This window comes from Lissotriton helveticus, chromosome 3_1, assembly GCF_964261635.1.
Source record: "Lissotriton helveticus chromosome 3_1, aLisHel1.1, whole genome shotgun sequence".
Taxonomy (NCBI): domain Eukaryota; kingdom Metazoa; phylum Chordata; class Amphibia; order Caudata; family Salamandridae; genus Lissotriton; species Lissotriton helveticus.
In genome coordinates this window covers 1,386,515,968-1,386,543,179 of record NC_136061.1, presented here as the reverse complement: position 1 = coordinate 1,386,543,179, position 27,212 = coordinate 1,386,515,968, and the positions used below count along the sequence as shown (strand labels likewise).

At 43.0% G+C, this 27,212-nt stretch overlaps 1 protein-coding gene across 1 annotated transcript in view; it reads left to right on the top strand.

The window, feature by feature from the left end:
* The window catches only part of SEMA5B (semaphorin 5B), an 827,217-nt gene that overhangs the window by 411,614 nt on the left and 388,391 nt on the right, over positions 1–27,212 (top strand). Inside the window, exon 5 of the mRNA XM_078682030.1 lies at positions 20,277–20,322. Coding sequence (XP_078538156.1) covers positions 20,277–20,322 — 46 coding nt within the window. The remainder of the gene's footprint in view (positions 1–20,276; positions 20,323–27,212) is intronic.

Below are 27,212 nucleotides of genomic sequence, written 5' to 3'. Positions count from 1 at the left end.
AGTCATGGTTTATTCCTAAATATTAGAAACAATGTAACATTCTTTAGCAGGCACATTTCTTCTTTCCTACTGTTTACCGGTACCTTGTGTGATTGGGGTCAATAATTTTTAGAACAGCAGAACTAGCACTACCTCCGTGAGTTCTGTAGGTGACTCGTCTCATCTACCTCATAGAAAACATTTGTTTTCTACATACATATTTCTAGAACCAACTTGGGGATTTATTCCTCTGTTGTTTTGACACTAATCATAAATGTATATTGAATTTATATAGCACTTGCTACCTCTGGCAAGGTTTTAAGTGCTTTGTGGCGAGTAGCTCACTCCTCTGGAACCCAAAATTAGAGTTAAGTAGTTGATAAATTATGAATATGTGCTTCCTTTTTTCCTTGTGGATTAACTGTGGTAAGTTTTTTTTGTTTGTGCTCTCAAATTCTCGTGTGTTAGTAATGTTACGAGTAGGGATAAAGTCATTCAAGTGGAATAGAGAAGGAAAGTTGTAGATTTCTATTGGAACTGTTAGTTGGGTGAATTGGCTAAAAGGATGTTTGGGAGTTCAGGAGGGGTGGCTTCTCTGCGTACTCGGCAGCAACTGTGTGTTTGATCTCAAATGGATTTGAAACAGTCATAGTAGATACCGGAGAGAAAGTAGAGGCTGAAGAGCATCTGGTTCCTTTGTTTCCACTGACAGTGCTCATCCCAAGGATTACCTAATTGCCCTTGAAAGTGGTACAGGCCCAAGATACTTTTTTCTGACACTTTGTAAGATAAGTAACAATTGAATACATAGCAATCCATTCATTTAGTCTGTGTTGGAAGGATGGATTGTGGGCAGTGTCAAATGCCACAGAGACATCAAGTATGAGGAATGGACCAGTCAGAAGAATGGTGATCTGTCATCGGCTACCAGGGATAGGTGATCCAATGGGAGCACAGTATGGGTACACAGCAGCAACGGGCGCAGGCTTTGTGAAGTTTCAAAAGTTGTGTGGTGCTGTCAACCCTAAGGGTTGTTTACTATTTTTGGCAAAGTATGAAGCTGTTTTTATAATTAGAGTTGAGAGTTGTCTGATAAGAAATCGACAGTCCTGAACAAGTGTATGAAAGAAAAGTTCAATCTTAAACAAAAGAGAAAATGAAAAGGGGCATGGTAAGAGAACAAGCTTGTGCACTCTAACAAACACACTTTTCTTTCAGATTTATCTTTTGCTGATATCTTTGGCAAATTGGTGAGATTCAAGGTAACTCAATTGCTGTGTAAATAGCCCCACCATAGTTGACTAGTAAATCAAATTGCAGTTGCCTTATCTTTTGCAGGCACTAAGCTACTTTTCGCATTCCCCATTCACATTCTATACACCCAATTACTGATAAATATATTGTTATTGTGTGACGTTACTCTTTGATTAGAAACATTCAAAAAGCTTTACAGTGTCTCTGAAGTATGAGCAAAACGTAACAGATACCCGAGTAAACCCATGCCTCGTCCACACATATTAGCAAAACAGTCATCACGTTTAGTCCTCAGAAAATAAATGTTTACATCACATTTTCTAAAATGGAGGCTTCATGCTTTATGATAATTTTTGGACCAACCATGTACCCTATTGGGCATTTCCACAGTGTGGTTGGAGCCTTAAGAGACAAGTTTTAAGACCCACGGCCACCTCAGACACTCTCTCCAGAATCCCAGGGTTTATGGCCGCTGTCACAGTGGAGCTGAAGAGGAAAAAAAAAGAGGAAGAGAAACAGAGAGAAAAAACAAAAGCTAGGCTGCTTTTGGTTCCCAGTACGACTCTGTTATCTGTTATAATCCGAATCTATGATTCGGATTATATTTACGAAGGTAAGAAAGCTTTCTTAGCTATTCCTGGGAGCCATCTTTGCAAAGATAAACTTGTATTTTGAGATATCAGCTCAGATGCAAAAGAGATTTGTTTCTCCTGGGGCAAAAAAAATCAAAGTTGTACAAATAGAGATAACAGCACTGTGCTCTCATAAAAAAATTGGTCCCTTCAGGTTAGGGCCGAGGCATGTGGAATGGACAATATGGGCCTTCCTACCCACCACTGCTACGCTCTGCCTTCTGTGTGCATAAACAGCGTACCACTTATGCAGCTGAGAAAGAAAAAGACTAACCCTTCTTGCAGATATTGCTTTCATGCTTAATTTATTTTATCTCCATACATATTTCCAAGGGATCACTAGATTGGTGCATCGGTTATTATCGTTTTTACTTTCACACATCTACCAGCCTGACACTATCTGCTGCCAGGCCTTATGTGTTGTTGGTCTGGTTGCCTTGCCTGGACGGATTAGTCTATTTCTGCTGAAGGAAGTCCCCGGGGGGCACACAGATAAATAAATAATGTTTGAAATATTGAACCAGCTTAATCTCTCTCTAGATCTCAGCGCTCCAGGAGCCCGTGGCCTCTGGATAGCTTGTCTGGCTGTTTTTCCCTTCAGAGGTCATTATGAAGCCTTGCAGGGCAACCTTGCCCGGGAAATCGTGCTGTGGAGACTAGCAATCCGAACAACCATGAATTATTAACCGGTTGCTGAAGTAAATATGGTGTGAAAAGATCGTAACAAAGTCGAGATGGGAGCCTATGAACTTCAATGTGCCCAAAACAGCAATTCATATTATATATTATTCATTTACCACAAATTATATTTGCGCATTAATTATGCTCCCCATTTAGATGGCTCTCCTTCTGTATTTTTTTTCTGTGTCGGTTCCTTGGCCTCCCCCCAGTTCTATTGCCAGGGACGAGACGCTTCTAATAAGGTACCCAGGGGGACTCCATGTCATTAACGTCTGTCTACGGGAAGCCTCGGGAATGTAATATTTTCTAAATAAACGCTTCCTCTGCTAGCGACCTGCTATTGAGTACATTTGTGTTAGACCTATGCAGCGCTTTTGGAAAACAAGGAAATTCCAAGATCTATATTGCAGCCTTGCTGTTTTTCCAAGTTGGCCACGTGGCTGTTTGATTTAGCAGTGTGGATGTAACCGTGATCGTTTAGTAAATGTTGCTAGATTCTTGTATTTTTTTAATTGTTTACAATAATCCAGTTGTTAAATTTTGCCTATAAAGTGCTAACACTCTTAGAAAATGTTGTCATTCTTTTTAATCAATTTAATTTGGTTAATCTAAATTTTGGGTAAGGTAGTTCTGGGTAAAGGCATGTTTCCGTTACAGGAAGGTGGCCAATCCAGAGAGACTTGAAAGTGAAACCCGCCAATAAATGCTCAGTAACAACCTTGGGCTATTTATTGCGTGAGGACAACAGTGAAGCACTTAAAAGGACCGCCTGGGCCGAAGGCCTCTCTATCTCCCTCACAACGCACCTCTCACATCAATACGAAAAGAAGATAGGGTTAAAGTAAAAATTCCAAATGAATTCTTCCATTTCAAAAACAGTACAGGATAAAATACCAGAATGACCTGAAAAAAGCAACATGTCCAACATCGTTTGTCACCTGTGCTGAGATGCGAATTAGATCCTTAAATACTAGCGGAGGAATTTTTGAGGTAGGCAACAGTAGTACAAGATAGCAGCTAGATTTCTTGTGACGTCGGACTGAATAGGTTTTCAGCGCCACATCAAGGTGTTAGGGGACAGGGTCTTAAAATGGCAGCGGCCTGAAGCACCAGAAGAAAGTGGGGGCCTAGTACAGTGTTCCAAGCAAGTGTCTACTGTCCTGATGCATGCATAGAAGCTACTGTATCTAGTACTATGTCAAACTCGGATTGGCAAACAAAAAAAAAAGAAAAATAGTGCAAAAGCATTTTCTTTGTTTGGAAAGTTGGTAGGATGAGCAACACAAAGGAAAAGCGGGTGGGGGAAACAATACTGGCAGAGGTGAAAGGGGCTTGGAAGCAACTAGGAAGCCACCCAGGGTTTGGAAGCAGCACAGTGAAAGTAATAAGGGAAAAGCAACACACTGCGCATGAGGGACGCAAACAGGCGAGAGGGAGAGCAGCGTGTAGCGTGGAAGGCAGGAGAGGAATGCAAATGGGTGAGAAACAAAGAGAGCATTTCAAGCTGGTAAGGGTAGAAGAGCAGGGGTGAGAAAGCAACAACGGTGCTAAGAGCACACAAGGGCAAGCACACCACAGAGTGGGATGGAAAGAATCATTTGGGCAAAACTGAACAATAAAGAGAGGGAAAGTGAAGCAGGGCTGGACACGGAACACAAACCAGCCCTGCCAATTCAGTTGGACCAGAGAGGGAGGGTGTTAGTGTGTATCTTATGCTACAGGGGGCCGAAATTGTAGCACTGCTGCAAAACTGGCCCCCCCTAACAAAAACACCCCCACCGCTCAAAAAAACGGCCTCCACTCGACCGGCCCACCAGGAAAGGGGCTGGTGGTGCTAAGGCCAGTCCGGCCCTGTAGAGAAGCACACCAGGGAAATAGCTGGAAACCGTGCAGCGGGAAAGCGCCCTGTGCCCGCTACGGCCAGTCCATCCCTAAAGAGAAGCACCCTAGAGAGACAGCTGGAAAATCTGCACCTGGAATCATAGAGTGCTTAAACAAAAAGAAAACCGTAATGCCTGAAAAGGCGGACAGTGTATGGACACAGTAATGTGTTGATGCTGCAGGAGCCAGACAAGCATAAGATGAGAAAGGGAAAGCCCACACATGCTAATGAATAAGAAGCAAGCAAATGAGAGCGACAATGAAGCCAACCAGTGGTTAGCAATTGACTGGTTTAAGCTAACCATACATCTCGCAACAGGCAACGCATATGCTGTTTACTAAGTCAGACCCAAAAACAACTAGCTTTAGTACTTCGGTTCTGTGGATCTTGTGTTGATCATATCTAGCATTTTACTGGTGGCCTAACAGTGCCTCTTGGGTTTGAACTATTGTCGCTCCTGGGGTTACTCCACATAATATTTATTGGAACAACTATTCCTGCATTGCAATAGTGAATGCAACATGTATACTAGCATGAGCAATCGCATGACCGCATCTCTTTTGCCTAGGCATCCTAGCCTTCACGCCTTTTTGCTACAAATTCATATATAGGCACTGTGGCAAAAACAAGATACGAGTATCACTATCGTCTTCCTGCACAGAATCTACACTAGACACTACAGAATTACAGACATCTGGTCTGATTTCGAGTTTTGCAGATGGGTACTTGGCCACGAATGTGACAGCTATCCCATCTGCCTCCTTGTAAGTACCATAGGATATAATGCGCTTATAATATAGCGGATGGGATATCCAGCACTTTTTTGAGTAACCTGCCTGCCAAACTCTAAATCAGGCCTAAAGCCCAACAGCGAAGGCATTCCCAAGGAGACATATGCTACCCATCCTCAAATCACCATGGGTACGAAGTGCAATATAAATGCAAGTACAATACAATATATTTACAGAACCAGCGTTATTGACGTATAAAAGAAGGAATCCACACATGTATGAGAATGTCTAAGTGTTACAAAATAAACTATCATGATCCTAGTTTGCGCCCAATAGCTGAATAAATGCTCAGTAGAGAGACGAATACTGAGGAATGCTGTTCAGTCCAATCCAATATTCAGTTTTTTTCTACTGAACTGTAGACATTGTTTCATGAGCAGTAATTTACCGAGTTGTTACTCAGAAGAAAAGTTTGTTTAACTTTGAACACTTTACAAATCATCAGCTTCTCTGTGTCCTTTAGCTTATCTCTCTCTTTGAACATTGCCATCACCCCCATCAATTCGAGCTGTCAGCAAAGTAATTGTCTGTTGTCTGGAATAGTGATTTATAAGCAGTCTAGGGAGCTCATAGCATAATGTAAACAAATAGCTGTACCTCCCAGCGCAGGAAACAATTTAATGCCAGCTAGCATAAGGGAGGAAGTGCAGGCGACCTTGGACAGCAGTGTAATCTATGCCTGTAGAACAAAGAGAAGGCAGTGTGTTGTGCAGCCCTCCTTTGTCATCATGCGAGCCGAAGCGGATGTTGTAAAATCAGAGCAATGGCCAATAAACCCAGAATTTACGGGCAGTTAAAAAATGGCTAAGGAGATGCTAAACTTTGGCACATGTATCAAGTGGTAACTGGATATCCCGTGCTCCGCAGCCTTTTGGGTAGGTCTGTGCTATAGAAATGCCATGTACATACATATACATAAGCGTTCACTTTTAGGCAGAATTAGCTAGATGTAAGGTTTTGTAAAGCGCTAGGCAAAATGAAATTTTGTAGTTCGGGCCTCCACCTTCCTTAGCAACAAGGCCATTTTTGAAGCAATTTGTTTCAATCTAGGTCCATTTTGTGGCATTTTATGGAGGTGTTGTTAGGCAGTTACCTACATTCTCTATAGTTTTGCGCCAGCCCTGTGTACCATTATCACTGTTGAACCCAGATGCTTAGTGTATTATCTTCTTGTTAATCTACACCAGTAGCTTACAGCCATATTCATTTAAATATAGAAGAAAATCCTTCTTTTTCCACATTGTACAAGTAATAAGAAACCATTAACAGATCCTCTGTTATGATTGTCTAGAACAAATATAAACAATGCTACCCCAAGAGAAAGGAAACCTAGATAACTTTAAAAAAGTTAGTCCTAGATTACAACGTTGCAGTAATAGCCAAGTGACACCTAGCGTTACTCTGCCTTGCTGGCATCCAAGAATCAGATGTCACTCAACATCCAACTCCAAGAAGTCACTGTACACCTTCTTAACAGCATCAGCTGAAGATTCATATTGGCAGGTTAGTAACGATTGATTGAATATTGGAACAAGCAGTTGGCTACAAAATCTAGAAAATGGCCTACCACACGCAGGACAAGGGCAAAACATTGTGTGGGCAGGAGGAAGAGTTGAGGCCGCGATGTTAACCCCTTCCATGCTGGGCCGATTCCGCCACTGTGCGGTAAACAAACGAACAGGGTGGGGCCATGACGAACCCCAGCCGTCATCCGCACACGAGCACCGTGGAGCGTGACGGCTGGGGTTCGTCATCAGCATGGAAGGGGTTAAGGTGAACGCATCAGCATGACCGTGGCTGGAGTGAGCCTCGGCATATACCATTGTGCAGGGGTGCTGTGACCCTGGACCCTCTTCAGTCCCATAGGGGAGCAAAGAATGGTGGGTTGCAGTCTTTAATTCAGTTGCATCCTTATTGTATGGGGGTACAGTAGTTATTCAGTATTGTCTGTCATAGTTGAAAAAATTATGCAGCATGGAAAAGAAAATTATGTGACTCTCAAGGGGTTAATCAAAGTAACATAAGAAACTCAAGGAACCCACTATGCTCCAGATCAGAAGCTCACGTACAAGCACGCGAGATGAGTCTACTCCTGCACTCTGCACTGAAACGAGACAACCACATTTCTATATTGTTTTAAAAGGTTTTTATTTGAAATTAATGCTGGGACTGTATATGCAAAGGTTTTATTAATTTTGCATACTGAATCATTCTCACATACTTGGACAAAGAGTACACCTAAATGGCGAGAAGACCGGGACTGTAGGCGCTGCTGTCACTTTTATGCCTTTGCGCCATTGTTCCGGATTGGATCATTGCTGCTCCGATTATTACCGATTTTAGCAAACTCTGCCCGTCAGCTCGAGTGTGCACCGTAAGTCATGAACTAAAAGGCCTTCATCTGTTACTCTCTTTTATTGTATTCCGTTGTTATGCTTGCAGTTATGTATATTGTAATGATTTTAATTAATCGAACATTAAAGAATATTCATTCATTCATGTCATTAAGAGCAAATTATCCAGCACAATATGTAACGTTATTGTAGAGTTATTTTGATTTTTAAACACTCCTACAAAAATAATTGAAGACTCAGGGGCTTTGAAAATATTAAGGTTTCATTAGAAAGAAAACTAGGCACGTATCGCTGACCCTATATTAAGTATATATATCCGCAATTAATAATCTTGTACTGCAAAGCAGCAGAGGACAGCCACTTATTAACACCGTCCTTTCTACATCCCAGATGAACATAGATAGTGTAAAACACATGCTGTGATGTACATATCAGAACACAAAGCTACACACTATGTGTAATAAAAGACGGGTCTCATTTATTTAGACCATCCCCCTTTTGATTTAAAGCTTGGCTTCATTATTTGGGTTCGCACTACAGAGCCTCTGGGAGCAGATCTTTTTTTTATTAAAAAGATCACTGCAGAACAGCATGTTAAAATTCACAAAACCTGTCTTTCTAGGAGACTCTTGAGAATCAAAATATAATATCTCAAAATTGGGAGAGCCCTGTTGCAATAACCAGGTTTGAAAACAGTTTCAATGATGTGAATATGAATTTGTGTGAAAAGTGGAAGAAAAATGTAAGATGTGTATTTTCTTATTTGGGTCAGGACGAATGAGCATAACCAATCCCCTCAACCTCTCTCGTCCACCCCGAACCCCCCACCCACCTCCTCTTGGTTGATCAAATGAAGATGTTTACACAATTTGGTCCACTTTCTTTGGTCGATTACAGCTATCAACGCTGAACAATTAACTTTTGAAAATTCATCTCCAGGAATCATTGTTTGACCTCTTGGTCATGTTTGTGACAGGTTAGCATCCCAGCGATTCCACTCAGCCGTCCATCCTACTGAGGTCAATAACATGAGTACCCTTGTGTTTGGCAATATTGAGCATTTGTTATATGAGCGTCAAGAGGACCAAGTGTGAACTTGCGCGTAACAAATAAATACATCTTATGTTATATTTGAACTTGAAACAATTTCTCTTAAAATCTGCATTTTGTGCAGCAGATGATGGTTTATGTAGCAAAACTTAATATTTACCAGAAGAAAAAACTGCACCACACAATCGAGCCTTCATAGAGGACTTCGGTGATATGTGACTGTTGCTAAAGCAATTCCAGGGAGAGGACCAGAGAACACCAGCTCCACCTCCCCTTGACAAAACAAAAGGCATGCTTATTTCAAAAAATTGCTACACATTTGAAAAACCATTGGAGATGTGTCAACCACAGTAAGGTTTTTGAAGAACCTTCGGCTGGTAGACTTGGTGAGTCTCTCTCTGCCCTGGCTTTTCTGCTCATGGTTTCTCCTACCGTTAAGTGGTGGGGTTCATTGGCCTATGAAGTAATTTTCAAGTGTGGTAAAAGCTTGTCGCAATGCTTCGTGTACTTATTGTCTCGTGGGCTTTTTGACGCCTTGTAGTTCCTTTGTGTTGCTTTCTGATTTTTTCCCTGTTTTCGTGGTTTCAGTCCTCCTGTTATTCCTTTTTGGGTTAACCCCTTCTGGTATCCGCTGCCTATGTTCATCAATCGGTTCTGATTCGGGTGTTCCTCCTCGTGACAGGCAATTTTTTTATGCCCTTTGGTTTTCTCCTCCAAACACCTGTTGCTCTTTGTGAGAATGAGCTGTCAATCTAGAAGAGTGACATTTGGAAGGAGTCCCTCTCACCTCAGTGTATCCCTAAAACAAGGTAGTTAAACTATTCGGCTTCAACATACAAAACATGGTAAAGTATGCTTCCCACAGAGAAGTAGAACCGAGAAACAAGTTTAATCTTACTGAAACTCAAGAAGAATAAAACATTGTAATGTATTGACACATAACGTCAGGCATGATTTAGCTGTTTGATGAGCAGAAAAAAAGAGGCAGGATCCTGGAATGCCTCTGTCTGAACGTTCTAGGAGTTCTGGAACTATTTCTGCTTAAGGTAAATGATCCTTGGAGTGTGGAAATAAAGAGTTATACATCATAAACGTCTGGTGTCTAGCCATAAAATCTGGTTAACATTGAAAACACCCTCCAACTCTGGATCTTAGTATGTATTTCTCTACAGGTTTATGAATTTCCTACATGGAAATACTTATGTCACGAATCTCTTTGACTAACCTCCCCCTCCCCTCACTTTCATTGATCTAAATCACTGTTCGAGATATTGCTTTTGGACTGTGTCTATAATTTGGGCGACAGGCCTGTTCGAATAAGGAGAGGTCTCTAAAAAGAAAGGTAAAGCATTTCAATAACCACATTTTTTATATTTGCGGTAAAAGAAAATCACAACTAAAAGATTAATGTCAAATGGTAGAGGGATGTCCCCACAACTAAATCTTTTTATTTTTATAGTTTTCAGATTCTAAATTTCACAACTCATAAAACCCAAGCTAGAGAAAGAGATAAAATGTCCCTAATGTGTACGACACCCATCATGAGACAGTTTGGAGCAGGATTGTATCAGGTCTCCCTTCCCACTTCTTTCATACACGTTTTAAGCGGGCTGGAAATAGTAGTAATAGTTTCCCCATAGTTTCCTAACAATCTATTGCATTTTATGAAAAATAATACCACACCAAGATGTCCGCCACTCACTGCTATTACTTCCGCATTGGAAGATGCTGCTTCTCTCACATTGCATTTATTAGAGACAGATCAGGAGGTGGTCAAGCCCCGTCGCCAAAAGCACTGGTACACAGGTGTGGGCTTCGGCGCGCTATGGTGGGCTGACTTTACACTCCCTAGAAACTCGTTTTATTTTCGCTCTAAAAATTCTTTGCCTTGGGACCTCTTCATACCAGGCTATGAAACCCATGGAATATTGGAATATCAGTTGCTGTACAAATCATCCTCAGAATGCTATATCTATAATGGGGAGATTGCTCTATAACTAAACCTTTGCTTTCCGTGCAGCCTGCTGGCGCGGGATAAGAAGCAGGCCTCTGCCTCCGCTGTTATCACCTTGAAAGAGATGTTAGCTTTCATTCTCTGGTTTCAGATGAGAGGCTGAAAGGAATGTTCAAACGTTTATACTGTGGCAGGATGCCATGGATCATCCATTTTACATTATATCAAACATTCTGGCGGACTGGCAGTATGATTTGTGTGATTTTATGCTCTCTGCGTAGAATTTATACTAGGCCTGTATCAGGGGAAAAGCTTCCATTAAATTGAAGAGCGGTTACAGCATACACAGCTTATTATTTTAAAATGTTTTGCAATTAACAAAACACGTTTTCTCATTTGTTTTGTTTAGTTGGCTTTTGCGCTTGGGCAAAAACATTAAAAATGTTTTGCTTTATTTTTCAAATGCTGACAAGGCCCTGCATTTAATAATATTAAAACAAGGTTTGGCAAAGCCAACATGTTCGGCTTTATGTTGATAGGGAAAAGAAATGGTTAACAGTTGGTTGACTTTCTTTGTGTTACCCTAGCTGTGCTAGAAATAAATCCCAAAGTGAGGCAATACCTGGGCAGTGGCGTTACGAAAGTTGAGGGGGCCCCCCTAAAAGATACACAAAGTGACCCCGGTTTCGGATTTAATTCGGGGCTCTCAGGCCTGAGTACAGTGCTGAGGAGGCCTCCTGCCGTTCAGGACCCCCGCACGCTGTTGGGGTTGGCGGGTGCCATTGTTACACCACTGTACCTTGGGCTACTACACATGAAAGCTGGGAGAAGGACTGCATTCACAGAGTTCAGCTCAGTGCTTAATTTGAGCCAGTGGTTTCCTATGGTGGCACTGCTCATGTAATTTAAAGATGAGCATAATAACAATGCAGAACAACAGTTGTTTATGAATACAATATACAATAAAAATAACTAATACCTGCCTCCGCAGCCATTCCTTTAGATTAGGGGACCTAGAATAATCTGAACTGTCCCACTTGCAGGTGAGAAAGATGTTTAGTAGTTGTTTCGGCAACAACGACAGGAGCGATGGGTGGTGCAAGCTGCAGTGGCCTTCTGGTCAGGGCCCTGGAACTTATCATTTTACAAATGAATCACAGGTTATTCTGTACCCTTAAAGAAGAGTGTAATGAAAAGGAGTCAGAAGATAACGTTTGCCTCATGAGCGGTGTACTTTAAAGGCATACACAGCAAAATATTGCACAATAGATACTTTTGACAGAGGGCAAGCATGTTGTATGTTTATTAAAACTTTTTTATGTGCACAACTTTACTTTATGAACCAATTAAAGCTATAAATCCAACACATTTTCACATAATAGCACTATGTCTTTATGACACACTAAGTTATCCAAACGTAAAGCACTTCCTAAGCACAAGAGCAGTAAATGTCAATTAAGATGAAATTTCGCAGCAAGTAAACACATGAAAGAACACACAGTAATCATCAATTAAAAGTTGTACTCATGTCACATCACCTGTCCAACAAAACAAGTACATGATGCCCCATCATCAAAACATCAGAGGAACACAAATGGAACATTGTAACCAGCCACAAAATGTCACGACCCCAATGGAAAGCCCATCCAACCAATGCCATATCATGAAAATCAAATGAAAGCCAATGGCTGAAGTAGCCTGACATGCAACTCACTCTTGAGTTGCTCATCTTGTACTTTTGTTTGAAGAATTTATGACATAACGTCATGCAAATAGCTGAAGCTGTCTGTAGCCTGGCATTGAAAATGTAATGAAGGAAATTTAGTGATAGGCTGCATTATGTTTACACATTTTTGCCAGGTTTTTCCTGTACCACAGTTCATGTATTCAGTGTGGTCTGCAAAACAAAATACTGGATGGGCTAACATAATTCATACTGTTTCATAACCTCAGCGTTGTGAATAGCAAGGAGGACATATGTATGAGGAGGTCCATGTACCTCTGCGCACAAGTCAAAACCTACTTGCCTACCAGACAAAGGATCTACAATTGAGATTTGCTCTTTCTTGGAAAGCCTTGAGGAACTTGTATGCCTCATCAATATACTCCTTACCAATAAATGTGGTCAGTAAGTGGCAGGGGCATTATTTTGTCAAGGTACATGGCACTACAATGCTGCTTGTCTTGAAAATGAGAGGGCTTGCATGCTATGGCCACCAATTTAATTACATCTTAACGTGTCACTGACAGTCCGCATGGGATTGTGAGGTGTTAAGAGAAATGAGCAGGCATAGGAGGGACACAAATGCATGGAACGAATGGATTGAATGTGATACTTCCAGGAAGGAATTAGCATCCTGCAGCCAGAAACACCCTGAAAGCAGCATTTGCTGTCCTGGCATCTAAGCTGAAGCCTTCTACCCTAAAAATGAAGCTTTCATATTTGTTTGTCCTTCTCATTGAGAAGTTAGGTCAGCAGGCCCTCTGCATTGAATACATTGTAAAGCATTTGCCTAGCTTAGTATTCTCCAGCAAGTCAGCATTCTTAGCACATCCCCCATTTTGTTCTTACCAATAGTCAACATGGCTGGGAAGTATACTTCACAGCAAGTGGCCATCCACCTCAACTTCTGCTATCGAGAAGATTTGTTTGGACCACATGACCAAGGTGTTGGTCTAAATGTGGACGCATCTTCCTAAATTATGATAGGGAAGAACAATAAAGTGGCATGGTCATGCATCCTCTAACTCGGTAAATTGCACATACCTAGTGTTTGCAGCTGTATTGGTGCCCAACCTGCATAAAACCTATTGGGCCTGTGTGTTCAGTTGACAAGCGGTGATGCCCAAGTCCATATCTATCCAAGCATTCAAATTGCTGGTAAACCTTACTTACCCATGCAATCCATGTGCAGTCTGGTGACAAGTTAAAACAAGCATTGGCAATACCTGTATGCCTGTCTTTTTCAACTGTGTTTGGTAGGGTAGGGTGAATTTTTACATGTTACATGCCCCCCACCACCCTCTCCGCTCCTCAAAGGAAAATCCAATAAGAAAGCACTATCCTGGACAATAGCAATATTGAAGCTGGAAGTTGAGTCCTTTCCTGGCCAGACTGCAGGTGCAGAGTTGAGCTGTACGCTCAAAGAAGAGCAATGCACTACCTTCTATAAAATGTGGGTATTGTGGATTAGCAGTGGTTCCTTAAGTCCTACCTATCAGTGCCAGGGATGTTGGGCATCATCGGCCAGATCCCAAACACGTCAAGTAAGACTCCTGTGTGGTTTGCCGAATCTTCTATTTGACTCTCTCCCTTTGTTTCCTTAGTGCTTCTCACACTCTGGATATTTGGGTTGAAAGGCCTGATATTAGATAGGTGTAGTGGAAACCGAGATGATGAATAGTGTTCGGCCCCATGGATATGGTGAGTCGAGAATAGTCATTCATATAGTAAGACAGCGGGATCCATCTTTTTTATTTTCAAGAAGTCCTTCAACAAATAGTAGTCATTGTCAAGACTCTTGACAAGCGGAGGGGTAAGAATGCACAGGAACTGAAGGCAAAGAGTGCTAAGATTTTACTGAAAGGGCATCTTTGGCATGCAAATGTATCTCACCTCACAATGATCTTTTGCAGTCCGTTGGTATCAGCTCTGGTAAAGGGGTTCATGGTTCAAGCAAAATGCCAGAATGTTCTTGTGTTTCTGTACTGCCACTTTTTATAATTATTTTGGGGCAGAAGTGGATACTCCCGAGACATAAAAGGCAGTTTGGTACCATGGTTTACCTTGGACTCTTGCATTTTTTCCCTTGAAAAGTGCTAGACTCTAGACTGGACTACTGGAATTAGGTGGTAATGGAGAACCTAACTGTGTGTCCGGTTGGACCAAATTATGCCGAATGACAAGGCAAATGCATTATAATGTAGTAATTTTGGTGGCAGGATTGTCATTATTTGGTAATTTTAACACATATGAATACTCCCTGGGCAAAAGTTTTGCCTTATTGGCACCAGATTGCTACCCGAGATACAGCAGTCAGCAAATGAAAGGTGTCCAGGTAGACTTTGCAAAGTGCATGCCATCACAATGCACCATCTATGGCTCTTTTTAAGTAACTTTCGATCCATTCGAACAAAAACATTATTTGTTACTGAATTCTATGCAGGCTGCAGATTGAGGATTATTTTGTATATGAAATAAATCTATACTTATGTAACACAGCAGCCTCTGAATCGAATATTTATCGCAGACCTGTCATAAGTCGCATACATTGATGGCTGGCATGGATCGGGAGTAGCGGGGCGGGCCAGGGAATGTAAAAAGAAAAAAACGTACCACCTTGCTGCTTTCCCAGGTGTTCTCAGTCTCTCCTCTCCGGGGCCGGAACAAGAAGCAGCCAGGCTCCCTTCCTTACGCCAATCACAACGGTGCAATGCAGTGATTGGTCTGAGCGCCTTGAAATGGCGTTCAGCCAGGGAATGAGGGACTGGACATGTTCTCCACGCAGGCTGTAATGCAGCCTGCATGGAGAACATGCAAAGTGGGCATGACTGTGTGGCTGGCCCGAAAAGGCTGGCCAAACAGTCATTTACACTTAGGAGTGGGCAAACCACTCCTTCCCTGCTCTGAGAGGAGAGCTGCCCGCCCGACCCGCAAAGCTGTGCAGCAGGAACAAATACAATAATAACCTCGAATTTTTATCATTGTATCTGTTCTTTCTTTCACTGCTTTGCAGCAGTGAGGCGACGCTCCTCCGCCTTAGCGGAGGAGCCGCCACAGGATGATAGATTGCAAGCCTTGATTCCAGGAAACCTCGACCATGAACAGTGTGTTGTTCATGCTTTTTCCTAACCCCAAACATTTATTTCAAAACCATCTTGCTTCAATTTTGTTCAGTACATAATCTCAGTCATCCTGCCTATCTGGCCTTTTATCGTGTCAATCATGATATAGAGTGAGAAAAACTTCTTAATAGTCATGTTGAAGGATGCTTAATGGTTAGTGCTCCAAAGGCGGGAAATCCTGCTGTAGAAGAGGGGTACTTCTTCAAATCAATAAAGGGGATGGCCCATAATCAGTAAGGCTAGACCAATCTATAGTAGAAACACCAACACAAATGCAAATACTGATATTTATTAAACACTTAACTGACCACAATCACACGTGACACTCATAGTGACTGCAAAACAAATACATGTATATTTTTTCTTTTTAATTATATATCTTTTAAAGGATCAATTTCAAAGTAAACTAGTTCATTTTACTATTTCAATGAACATCCCAAACAATTATTTCAGAACCACATAAATAATGCAAACATATAACATATTTTACAATCACAAATATAACACTACATTACATTTCACTTTAAAAAATATTTAAGAAATGTGAGCAAGCTCAAATTCCAACAAGAAATAGATAGAATAGGTAAAAGGAGCGAAAAAAAACTGAAGGAAACCCAAGGGCAAGGTTGAGAAAATACACCACAAAATTAAGAGTACATAAGATACAACACAGAACCAGGGAGAAAGTTTGCCAAACAGTACTGTATTCAGGTCGTTAGAAAAACTTAAATTAATTTGTTGTCATAATGAAATGTAGACCTGATACTCAAAAATAAAGGACACTTGTTTGCTCACAAACAAACGTTTAATGCGTTTCAAACCCCAATTGTGTTTTAACTGGGTTATCCTCAGGACCTGGAAAAAGAGCTTGTACAAGCTTTATACTGGCACCAGCTGTGCCCCTCAGTAATGTAGTAACTGCCAATGTCAAAACGAATGCCACTATTTCTAGATTACAGGAGAACCTTAAGGGTGTTTGGATAAGGATGGTGATGTTAAGCTCCAAAGGGCGTCTTCATAATGGTCCCATGGTGGCTCAAGGGTAAATCTGTATTCTTAAAAAAACCATACCGCAACCATGCGTGTTTGTCAATCTCACGCTCCTATTTCTTCAACCGCGTACGATCAGGCAACCAAAAACCGCATGCTGGCGGCATGCGGAGACACACTCGGGATGTTCAAAATTCACCAACTTTCTGACTACATCCTCCATTAGATTGTAGGCATATTAATGAATACAGCAACGTTTTTTTAAATATAGCACTTAAAAATGTATACAGAAAGTATTTTTTTACATTGTTAAATTAATCTAACAAATCAAATTGTTTGAAGCTAAAGTCGTGGAAAAATCTGCAGATGATACTGTGGTGCAGCGCTGTACAATGTCAGATGTTAAGATATAGTCAAAAAGTGATGGGCGATGTAGCTTAGTACTGGAAGAAGGACTGGACTGTTACAGTGGTGTAGTGTTCTTTAAAGAAGTGCAACGTCCTATCTGTTGGAGCAGGGTTCTAGTTGAATGGGATGTTGTTCCAGACCCTGGGTAGATAGATGGAAACGGCATGTTATTTATTTAGTTTTTAGTTGTTTCTGCACATTGTCTCCTGTCTGATGGTGTCCTGGCTGGTGTGCAGAGGACCCCCAGAGATGGTGAGCTTGCTGGCCAGATATGTGGGGGTGCTGGATGTGATGGTTTTGTGCATGATGCAGCTGGTTATAAAGATGATGTCAGCCAGAAAAGTGAGCCAGGGAAGTTGCTTAAGTATTGGGGTTGTGTGTTCATACTACTTCAGCCTCCGGATGAGAGTACTGCTCTGTGTTGGATTCCCTAAATAGGGATGAGTATGGATCATGGGAGGTCATAAAGCAGGGTATTGCAACCATACAGATGCAAAGGTACAAGGGCTTGAACAGCAGTTCTGAAGTCGCTTTCTGTGAGCAATTGTTTCACTTTCACAAGTGTAGAGAGCTGGCACCAAAACGTCTTTGTTTGCTTGGAAGTGTGTGCCATGGGGTGAGGTTGATATCCAGAGTGAATCCAAGTGATGGCGTTGGGTGGAAGTTGGGGTTTGTGTATATCCAGGTGCATATAATTCAACCAGGTTTGGTTTAAATGATTCGAAATTCAAACTCAGACGTGGTTTCAATGATTATCAAAACTTTTTTATTGTTCCTGAAAAAGGAACGAGACCAATAAACAAGAAAGTTGCATAATTGTGCTTGCGTTGTTCTTTAGGAAGAGAATCCATTAAAAATGTAGGTGGTGAGCGGAGACTCAGTACGTGTATGTAAAAATTGAGCTGAAAAAATGAAATGTGAATAAAAATATATTTACAAAGAGACAGTTACATTTTTACAGAGGGCGTTTGGCCATGCTTTTAGGTCTTCCGGTGGCCTTTGATTCTTTTGATTCCAAGATCTAGGGGTACAGAGTATCACAAAATTGGACTCCCGCAAAGAGAACCCTGTTTGTGGGTACGTCCTCAGTGTATCAACTGGATGAGCACAAGATCATGTTATGGGCGACATTTGGTTTAGCTCCGATATGCACCACCTACTGGAAAGATTTTTAAAGTGAGTCAAAGGGGGTGTTCTAGATAGAGGTCCTTCACCATCACTCAGTGTTGTTCACCATCACAACTACCGAGATCTAAACACGTGGGACTTTTTTGTGCCCCAAAAGAGAATGCCCATGAAAGTCCAGCACCTGTAATTGAATATTTTTGGTGGACCGTGACCAGTTATGGAAGATCTTACTGGACATGGGGGTTCCGCCATATCTTTGCTTCCAATTTAAACGCCTTCATGAAAACACCTATGCTAGAGTAAGATACGGGAAGAACGGTTCTCTAACAGCGCCCTTTCCAGTGGGAAAGGGTGTCAGACAAGGCTGTGTACTGGCCCGACACTCTTTTCTTTATTTCTAAATGGTCTGATAGATGACCTGCTTCTCGCAAAAGACCTAGATGCTCCGAGAATCGTGTCATCTAAATTTCCTGCCCAATGTTTGCAGACGACACCCTGCTCCTCTCTAAGTCACCAATGGGGATGCAGAAGGTGTTGAATGAATTTGTCCAGTTCTGCAAGAAGCGAAAATTGGTGGTCAGTATCAATAAAACAAAATATATGGTCTTCAATGCCACTACCACTAACTGCCCATATCCTCGGATGGATGATAGACCGCTAGAGCAAGTTAAAACATTTGACTATTTGGGTCTGTCACTAAATGACAAGATGGGATGGAGCACCCAAATTGCTAAGGCAAATTTGAAATTAATACAAGCTGTAGGAGGGTTAACGAAAGTCCACAAGTCCTGTACGACAAAGATTATAAGCCCGATACTTGAGATTTATAAAGTCCAAGCATAAATGCCTCCCATTTAAGAAAATAAGCTCATAAGAAACATGTTAGCTTTACCAATAAGCACCCCCCAGGTCCTACGAATGGACCTGGGAATTCTCCCAATAGAAGATTTTATTTCGGCTAGGCCGCTGCTATATTGGCGGCGGCTGTGGAGCACGCCTAAATTAAGGCATTATAGGGATGAATTGAAAGCGGTACTTTCATTGCTGGGGGCTGTAGGCCGTATACCTGGTTGTCGTTTATTAAGGACTCCTTCCGTGCCATGCACATGAAGGACCTATGATCCTCGGCTGAGAAAGCATGTCCAGCTATCTCCAAAAGCCAATTATCTAAGACTGTGAGAGCTTATAAACTCACAAGAGTAATACAGGGAGTAGCTATGACAAGCTTGACACAGGTGTTTCTGGATTTATAGTCAGTTTATCAGTTTGAACTGATTCTAGACCAGATTCAGCCACCGTTAGCAAGGAGGCTATACTTGCAATTCAGATACGGAACCCTCCCGCTCTATGCAGTAACTGATAAGTGGGCTGGACACACAAAGTCTTTATGCCCAGGCTGCATGGTGGAGGAGGAAACTCTGACCCATGTAATGTTCTTCTGCCCTGCGTATAAAACATCTAGGGTAAAGTGGATCATCCAATTGTGTAAGAACATGGGCATTAGAAACTATCAAGATCTTCTAAGGATTTTGAAATCTGACACTGCACTAGTATATGCTGTGGTTTGCTCAAAATTTCTCTTTGCAATGTGGCTTAAACCCATGTTTTTGGTAAAGGAAGCTATTTAGCTACTAGTGATTTTATTTTTTCTGGATACCTTTTTATGTACTATATGGGATGTTTTTCTCTCTTTTAAAAATTATTGCTCGCTGACTTTTAGATTTCCTTTTAACCTTTTAACTTAAATTGTGGTTTTATAGCCTCAATTTTATGGTTGATTACCTGCACTCCTACTGCGACTTTTGCACAATGTATGAATTTACTGAACTGAAATTGCAATTGACAATGCTGCTATTGATTATGTTTTAATGTACTGCAAAAATTACTTCTGTGCTTTTCTGGCTGAAATAGCCGCAATAAAGGTTAATGAATGAATTAATATTTTTGATGTTTATTATTCATAATATTGAAATTCTATTTAGTGCAAATTCCAAAGTGGATTGTTTATTGATACTTAAATAATAGATGCAATTATTTAACATTTGGGCTCATATTATGGACATTGTAAAGATCAATGGATGAATGGCCCTGCTTGCTTTCAAATCTGCAACATGCAGATGACACCCCAGTCTCTGCAGTGAGAACTCAACCCATTGAACTATATCATCAACTGTCATTCAAGAATAGGAAGGGGGTGGGCAAATATAGTCTGTCCTGGCTGTGAGAAATGTACTGGTTTCTTGGCATTATCATATTTGGGTTTGGTTAAGGGTTGTGGCAAAGTAAGCCCTACCTTTTTTTAACAATTTTCTTTTTCTGTTTTCTCAGGAACTACCTCTTCAGACTCAGCCTTACCAATGTCTCTCTTCTTCAGGTATGTCTATGTCTTCATTTTTCTCTTGCATTACGCCATCCTTCCAGAATCGATTGAAATGACTGGGTCACAATGGGACTGATGCAGGGTGACCTGATTTTGAAGATCAAAAGTTACATTTTTGAAGCTACCCTGGTGCACATAAAGACTTAACTGGCAGCGCTCACCACCACAGAAAACAGACCAGTGAGGCTGTGGGGAAATTAAATGCTATGTTTATGCACAGCATTATCTGTGTTAATTAGATTAATTTCTGATCAAGTATGCTAACTAATTCTGAAAAGATACACATGAACAGTGGCAGCCGGCATTGGTAAGAGCAGTAGGGCATGGCCTGCGCGGGGGGGGGGGGGATGTCGACATATGACGGGATAAGTTACATTAACGAAATAAAGCCACTTACCTTGCACTCGCCACATCGCCGAATCGTCAATGAGGCGAGTGCAAGGTAATAATTTTAAAAAAAATGTTTTATTTAACCTATCCTGTCTTATGTCGTATTCCCAACCCCCAGCCCACCCGTCCCACTGCTCTCACCTGTGCCGACCGCGACTGCACATGAAGACTTGTTTCCCTCAATTTTTGGTCTACTCCCTTTAGAAACTGGAGCTTGCACTACAGAAAATTCCCTGGGACAGATCTAAAAAAACCCGCATTATTCTGGGTAATGGGATGTCTGGTCAACCTTGCTTGATGGCATTCGCTGTTTAGTCAAACCCTATCAGTTCTGCACTTGCACCGTCTAGGTTATGTGCTTTTTTTCCCTTCCACAGCTGTGCGCACTCCAATATAGCATCTGAATAACACCTCAAAGAAATTCGTCCTTTGGTGAGGTCAGTGGGTTGAGGAGGAAGTCTTTTCATGTGTTGTCCATCTCGGATTAAAGGGAAGCCATTCCATTTCTTCTCCAACATGGCCTCCGGTTTCTGCTCTCCCCTGGGAATCCCAGGCGGCTGCAAAGTTGAATTTCCTTTGATAAGTTGACCCTAAGAAAGGACCTAAAGCTATCTGAGGGCACATAAAGCTCCCCCCGTCCAAGTTCAGTGTCATACATTTTTCACATATAAAAGACTTTGTTCTGCTCTAAAACTGCCTCCTCCATTTTCATGCGCCAGTGCATGCGACCACAGCGTGCTTGTCCAATAAAAAGGTTGAACTCTAGAGTTTAAGGAAGCTCGCTTCCCTTACTGAGGAGGTAAATTGCTCATTTAAAAAAAAAAACTTATTTAACTGTAATTGTGGTGAACACAACATCCCTAAACTAGGGTTCAGACTCACTGACAGTTAGGGTGGCAACATGGGTCTACATTGCGGGGACACAATGATTCCATCCATAAGCCTTCATTACAGGTGCAACAGAGATACAGAAGCAGTAATTACCTATTACTATTTCCAAGAGGGTCATTAATCTGGCTTGTGAAATTACCTTGTTATTTTAAGTCGTCCCCAGTGGAATGAATAATAATATGGGACATCTGTGTTACCGCACCTCGTCGGCATGCCTCTTCCAACTGCTGCACCTTTCTGAAGGCGGCTATTCAATCTTTGGTCTGGTCACTATGGCCTCAAAATCACCTGCGGTAATGCTGCATGGAAAATACCACCATTCCTCATACACCAAATCAAGAGAGAAATACTTTTTCTGCTCGTCTGTTTGTAGTGGTGATTTGTAGTGTGGGCTTTAGACATTCATTTTACCACATTGTAATCTGGCTCTTTAATTCAGTAATGTTAATGAAAAGAACTAAAACTACCTGAATTTAACAGCTTGCTAAGTGGCGGCGTGATACGGGAAACAGTGCCCTTTAGTATTACACCGTCTCGTATCTCTGGTACTGCACACATCTTAATGAAGGAGTTGCGAATAATTGAAACGTATTAGACAAATAATGGAGTGAGACAAAATAGAGAAGGCTGCCACCCATGTTGGCTGCGGCAGCTAGTCCACGAGAGAGGAGGAGCGTCGCCCCACCTGCTGTGAAGTGAGCGCAGCAGGCAACCACACAAATATAAAATGGCATAAAAATGCCATTTTATTTTGCCACCAGCTTGCGCTGTATACAGCGCAAGCATGAGGCAGGGGGCGGGGTTGAATCCTGCTATTGCAGGATGACTACTGCCCCTTTCAGTGTACATGTCCGGTTGGCCGGCTGGCTACTACAGCCAGCCGACATGCGCACTATACACCCAGCAACTGGCGGCGGGTTACTGGCACAGGCCCCGAGCTTCAAAATGAGCACTGGGCTAGCCTGCTCCCACCAATCCTGGAGCTGCTCTCAAACTGAGATCAGTCCCAGGATTGCTTGGGTTTGCGTTCCACTGAGCAGGAAGGAAATCCTTCCATTCCTGCTCGTGAAACACCGGGGAGAAATGCGGCATCATATATGCTGAGTTTGGCACGATCACGTTCCACCATATTTTTTAAGCTGTTGCCGCCCATGCATATCGATCTTTTGCACCAGTGCCCGCAAAGATAGCCGCCACTTGTCAGATGTTAAGCTAACATGCTTGCACCATCCCTGTAAGTTCCCTAAAATACAGCACATTTATTGTAGTCGCCATATATCACGTTGGTGCAACCAGATAAGATGGCTCCCTTGGCCTCTAGTGAGAGCAGCACCATATTTTTGCTCCTTTCATTGCAGGGATTTATGGGACTGTTTATTTATGATTTGAGCTGCAGCACTGTTTTAGCAAGTGGAGAAAAGCAGATTTAGGTCCCACGGACCTGACATTTTTATTAGGCTTTCGGCATTATAGATCAGGGTATGTGCAAGTCTCGTCCCTGAAGTTCGGAAACACGCCAGGCCTTCAGTAAATCTGTAGCCTGGATGTTGTTGATCTCAGCAAACAGCCCTTCCTCCTTAACAACAGATCGTTTAGTCCTGAGCACCCTCCCCCCTCCCTTCTGCCGTAAATCCTGCCACCTGCAAAACTCCAAGTTGTACTTCCCTGTCTTGGTGTTATTTCCTGTCCTGGCCAGCTGTTGAAAAAAATGAGGCACACCTGCTTTACCTAGGGATTGTTAACAACTAATCATTGTCGCAAAAAAAAACACAGACCCACCTCAACGAGTGTGTACAATTACGCATAATCTGTCTTAAATCAAACCTTTGTTTATTCAAGTATCATTACATAAGGATGTGTACAGATAAAACACATGTAAAAAGGCAACGATATTCTATGTGGTGTGACTGTACCCTGAACACAACACAGAAGAATTTTGTGCATGAGTAGACATAACAAAAGACAGTGGCTGTAAAATCTTGAGTGATGCAGATGAAACAGGATTGGGGGCATTGTGACAGCATTAGCAGAGTCACTGGAATTATGTGGCAGTGGAGGACCAAGTAATGCAGCATGGCTGACAACATTATGGTACAAGAAAAGGCAACTATTGCAGCATAATTTGGCTTAGTCTGTAGCAGTTTTGTTTCGCTATTTTATCATTTTAACGCCGAGTAGTATTAGCTGGGCAAGTTGCACCTCTTTACTACCAGTTTAACACCCGAAAACAGCAGTCGTCAACTGAAAAATGATCAGTTAATCTTTGAAAGAATACACCACTGTGTGCATGTGGCAGTCTTTTCTTAGTAATGTGTGATTCGTTTGCACTAGAAGCATTTTGCTTTGTAAAATCTGCAAATTAAGCAAAAGATGTTGGATAATGTGGCACATGTGGCATGTCCATGAGTATGTGGAAAACACTGCAGTTACAGAATTCTAGAATTTAAGTGGCCCTGATAGTAAGGCATCGGAACCACATAGGTGTCATAGATCTGCCATCATAAGCGTAGCAGAAGAGAGAGAATTACAGGTGGATAACTGGAAATCACAGGGATATTTTTCACTGAGGAGTTCTCAGTGACATCACATAGACAACGAGTGTGAAACTTCAAGCCTTTGAGGTGGCATCATATACAGTTTTACGTTGTATATTGGTCCCAAATGCTTCACATAGAAATACATCAGTAAAATGGCTTGGAATAAACAGTGACTACTGTTACAGCGCAGTAGAGAAAAGCAAATTTTGTTTTTCCCTCCTTTGACGTATTTCCAATGAATAAAAAGCATTTGCAATGTAATAGGTCTCGCATTCGCGAGATTTTAAGCTATTGGCGTTGTAAATGAAAATGCCTTTTATTTATCTGTTTTGATAATTAAGACACAAATAAAAGGCATTGTCATTTACAATGCCAATAGCTCAAACTCTTGTAAATGCAAGACCTATTTCACTTCAAAGTAGCAGCCGCCATTTTCCCGGGCTGCTTGAAAAGTGAAAGCGCGCATGGCTGAATGTTGCAGGAAAGCATGTCATGCCTTCAGTAGGAGAAACTCATTAAAGAAAATAGTGCTTACAGACTAAATATGACGTAGCGTGTAACTACAGAAACAAGCATTTACAATGCAATGGTTTTGCCTTTGTTAAAGTTAGAGCTATTGGCATTGCTCTTGACATTATTTTTATTTATGTTTTTTTTAACATAAATAAATGGCATTGTCATTTACAATGCCACTAGCTTTATCTCTCGCAAATGACACACACAGAGCCCCCCCCACACACACACCCACAGAGCCCCCCACACACACAGCCACACAGAGCCCCCCACACACACAGCCACACAAAGCCCCCCACACACACAGCCACACAAAGCTCCCCACACACACAGCCACACAGAGCCCTCCACACACCCACACAGAGCCTTCCACACACACCCACACAGCACAAGCAGGCAACAGGGGCACACGGAGGCACAAGCAGGCAACAGGGGCACACGGAGGCACAAGCAGGCAACAGGGGCACACGGAGGCAAAAGCAGGCAACAGGGGCACACGGAGGCACAAGCAGGCAACAGGGGCACACGGAGGCACACGCAGGCAACAGGGGCACACGGAGGCACACGCAGGCAACAGGGGCACACGGAGGCACAAGCAGGCAACAGGGGCACACAGAGGCACAAGCAGGCAACAGGGGCACGAAAACTGAGGCACAAGCAGGCAACAGGGGCACGAAAACTGAGGCACAAGCAGGCGACAGGGGCACACGGAGGCACAAGCAGGCAACAGGGGCACACGGAGGCACAAGCAGGCAACAGGGGCACACGGAGGCACAAGCAGGCAACAGGGGCACATGGAGGCACAAGCAGGCAACAGGGGCACACAGAGGCACAAGCAGGCAACAGGGGCACACGGAGGCACAAGCAGGCAACATGGTCATGAAAACAAGCACAAGCAGGCAAAAGGGTCACAAGCATGAATTGTAATTTAGACGGGGCTGAAGTGGAGAACGGTCAGTAGGGAAGTAGTGCGGCTGGTGCAGTGGTACCAGGCCGAAAGGTGAGAGGGGCTGTCTGCACCCCAGTTTGGACAGTTTCCACTACCTAACAGGGATTGGTGGGAGGGGGGCGTACTTCTTGCTTGCTTGCTTTAGGGCTGTTACTTCGGGGACGCAGTGCACGCTGCTGCCTGCTGCCGCCGGGACACAACAACAGGCAGGGAGAGGACAGGCTAGGAGAGGGCAGGGAGGGGACTGGCTGGGAGAGGGCAGGCTGGGAGAGGGCAGGGAGGGGACAGTCTGGGAGAGGGCAGGTTGGGAGAGGGCAGGTTGGGAGAGGGCAGGTTGGGAGAGGGCAGGTTTGGAGAGGGCAGGCTGGAAGTGGACAGGCTGGAAGTGGACAGGCTGGAAGTGGACAGGCTGGAAGTGGAAAGGCTGGGAGAGGACAGGCTGGGAAAGGGCAGGCTGGAAGTGGACAGGCTGGGAGAGGACAGGCTGGGAAAGGGCAGGGAGGGGACAGGCTGCTTATATTGATTTTCTGCCACTTCGGTGACCTGCAGATCCACCCGAAGTGTGGCCCCTTGCAGAATTGCGTTAGTTAGAGCCACAAGGCTGAAGAGAGAAAAAAAAAGGAGGGGGTTGGTTTGGGGCTTAAGCTGTGTGCTGCTGGGCGCCGAACCCCCTGCCTGACGTGCTGGGGGGGGGGGGGGATATGCAGGGAGGGAGAGAGATCGATAGATACATTTATCTGCTTAAACTGCCTTTTTATATATGTTTTACTATAATAATGCCAACATTTTCACAATCTCTTTCTCACTCGATCTTGTTCATCTGCGTGCTTCATGGTTGCCATGCCTCACAAGTGTACCCCATAGTTAGTCTATTATGTATTATTAAATGATTACTGGGACACTGCTCGGACGCCCGGATGAGTTATCAAGGGAAGTAGCATAGACAGTGAGGTCAACAGAGCATTGGCAGGTTTAATAAAACAGACCTTTTTGCCGAATGCTGCATACTGTTTAAACTTGTCATGTAAAACAAGGTGAGAGTGTGGTGAAAGGGAAGAGTGAGTGACGGGATGAGAGTATGAGCAGAAGAGAGAGAGTCAGTGAGAGAAGGAGAGTGTGGTGAAAGGGAAGAGTGAGTGACGGGATGAGAGTATGAGCAGAAGAGAGAGTCAGTGAGAGAAGGAGAGTGTGGTGAAAGGGAAGAGTGAGTGACGGGATGAGAGTATGAGCAGAAGAGAGAGAGGCAGTGAGAGAAGGAGAGTGTGGTGAAAGGGAAGAGTGAGTGACGGGATGAGAGTATGAGCAGAAGAGAGAGAGTCAGTGAGAGAAGGAGAGTGTGGTGAAAGGGAAGAGTGAGTGACGGGCTGCCGAAGATCACACGCGGTCCCTCGCCTCATGATTGGTTTCCCTGTGGCTCACATTACCCAGAGCAGGGCTGCTCCCCAGTGTGAGGGATCGCGGATTGCAGTGGTGCTGGGGGTGGGCGTCTGTGGGGCCCCTCCCCGCCTGCTGCCCCCCCTCCCTGAAGTGTATGCATCTCAGCTGGAGCCGCAGCTTGTCAAACTTCACTCCCCCTCCCTCCTGCACCCCCGCCCCAGGCCCTC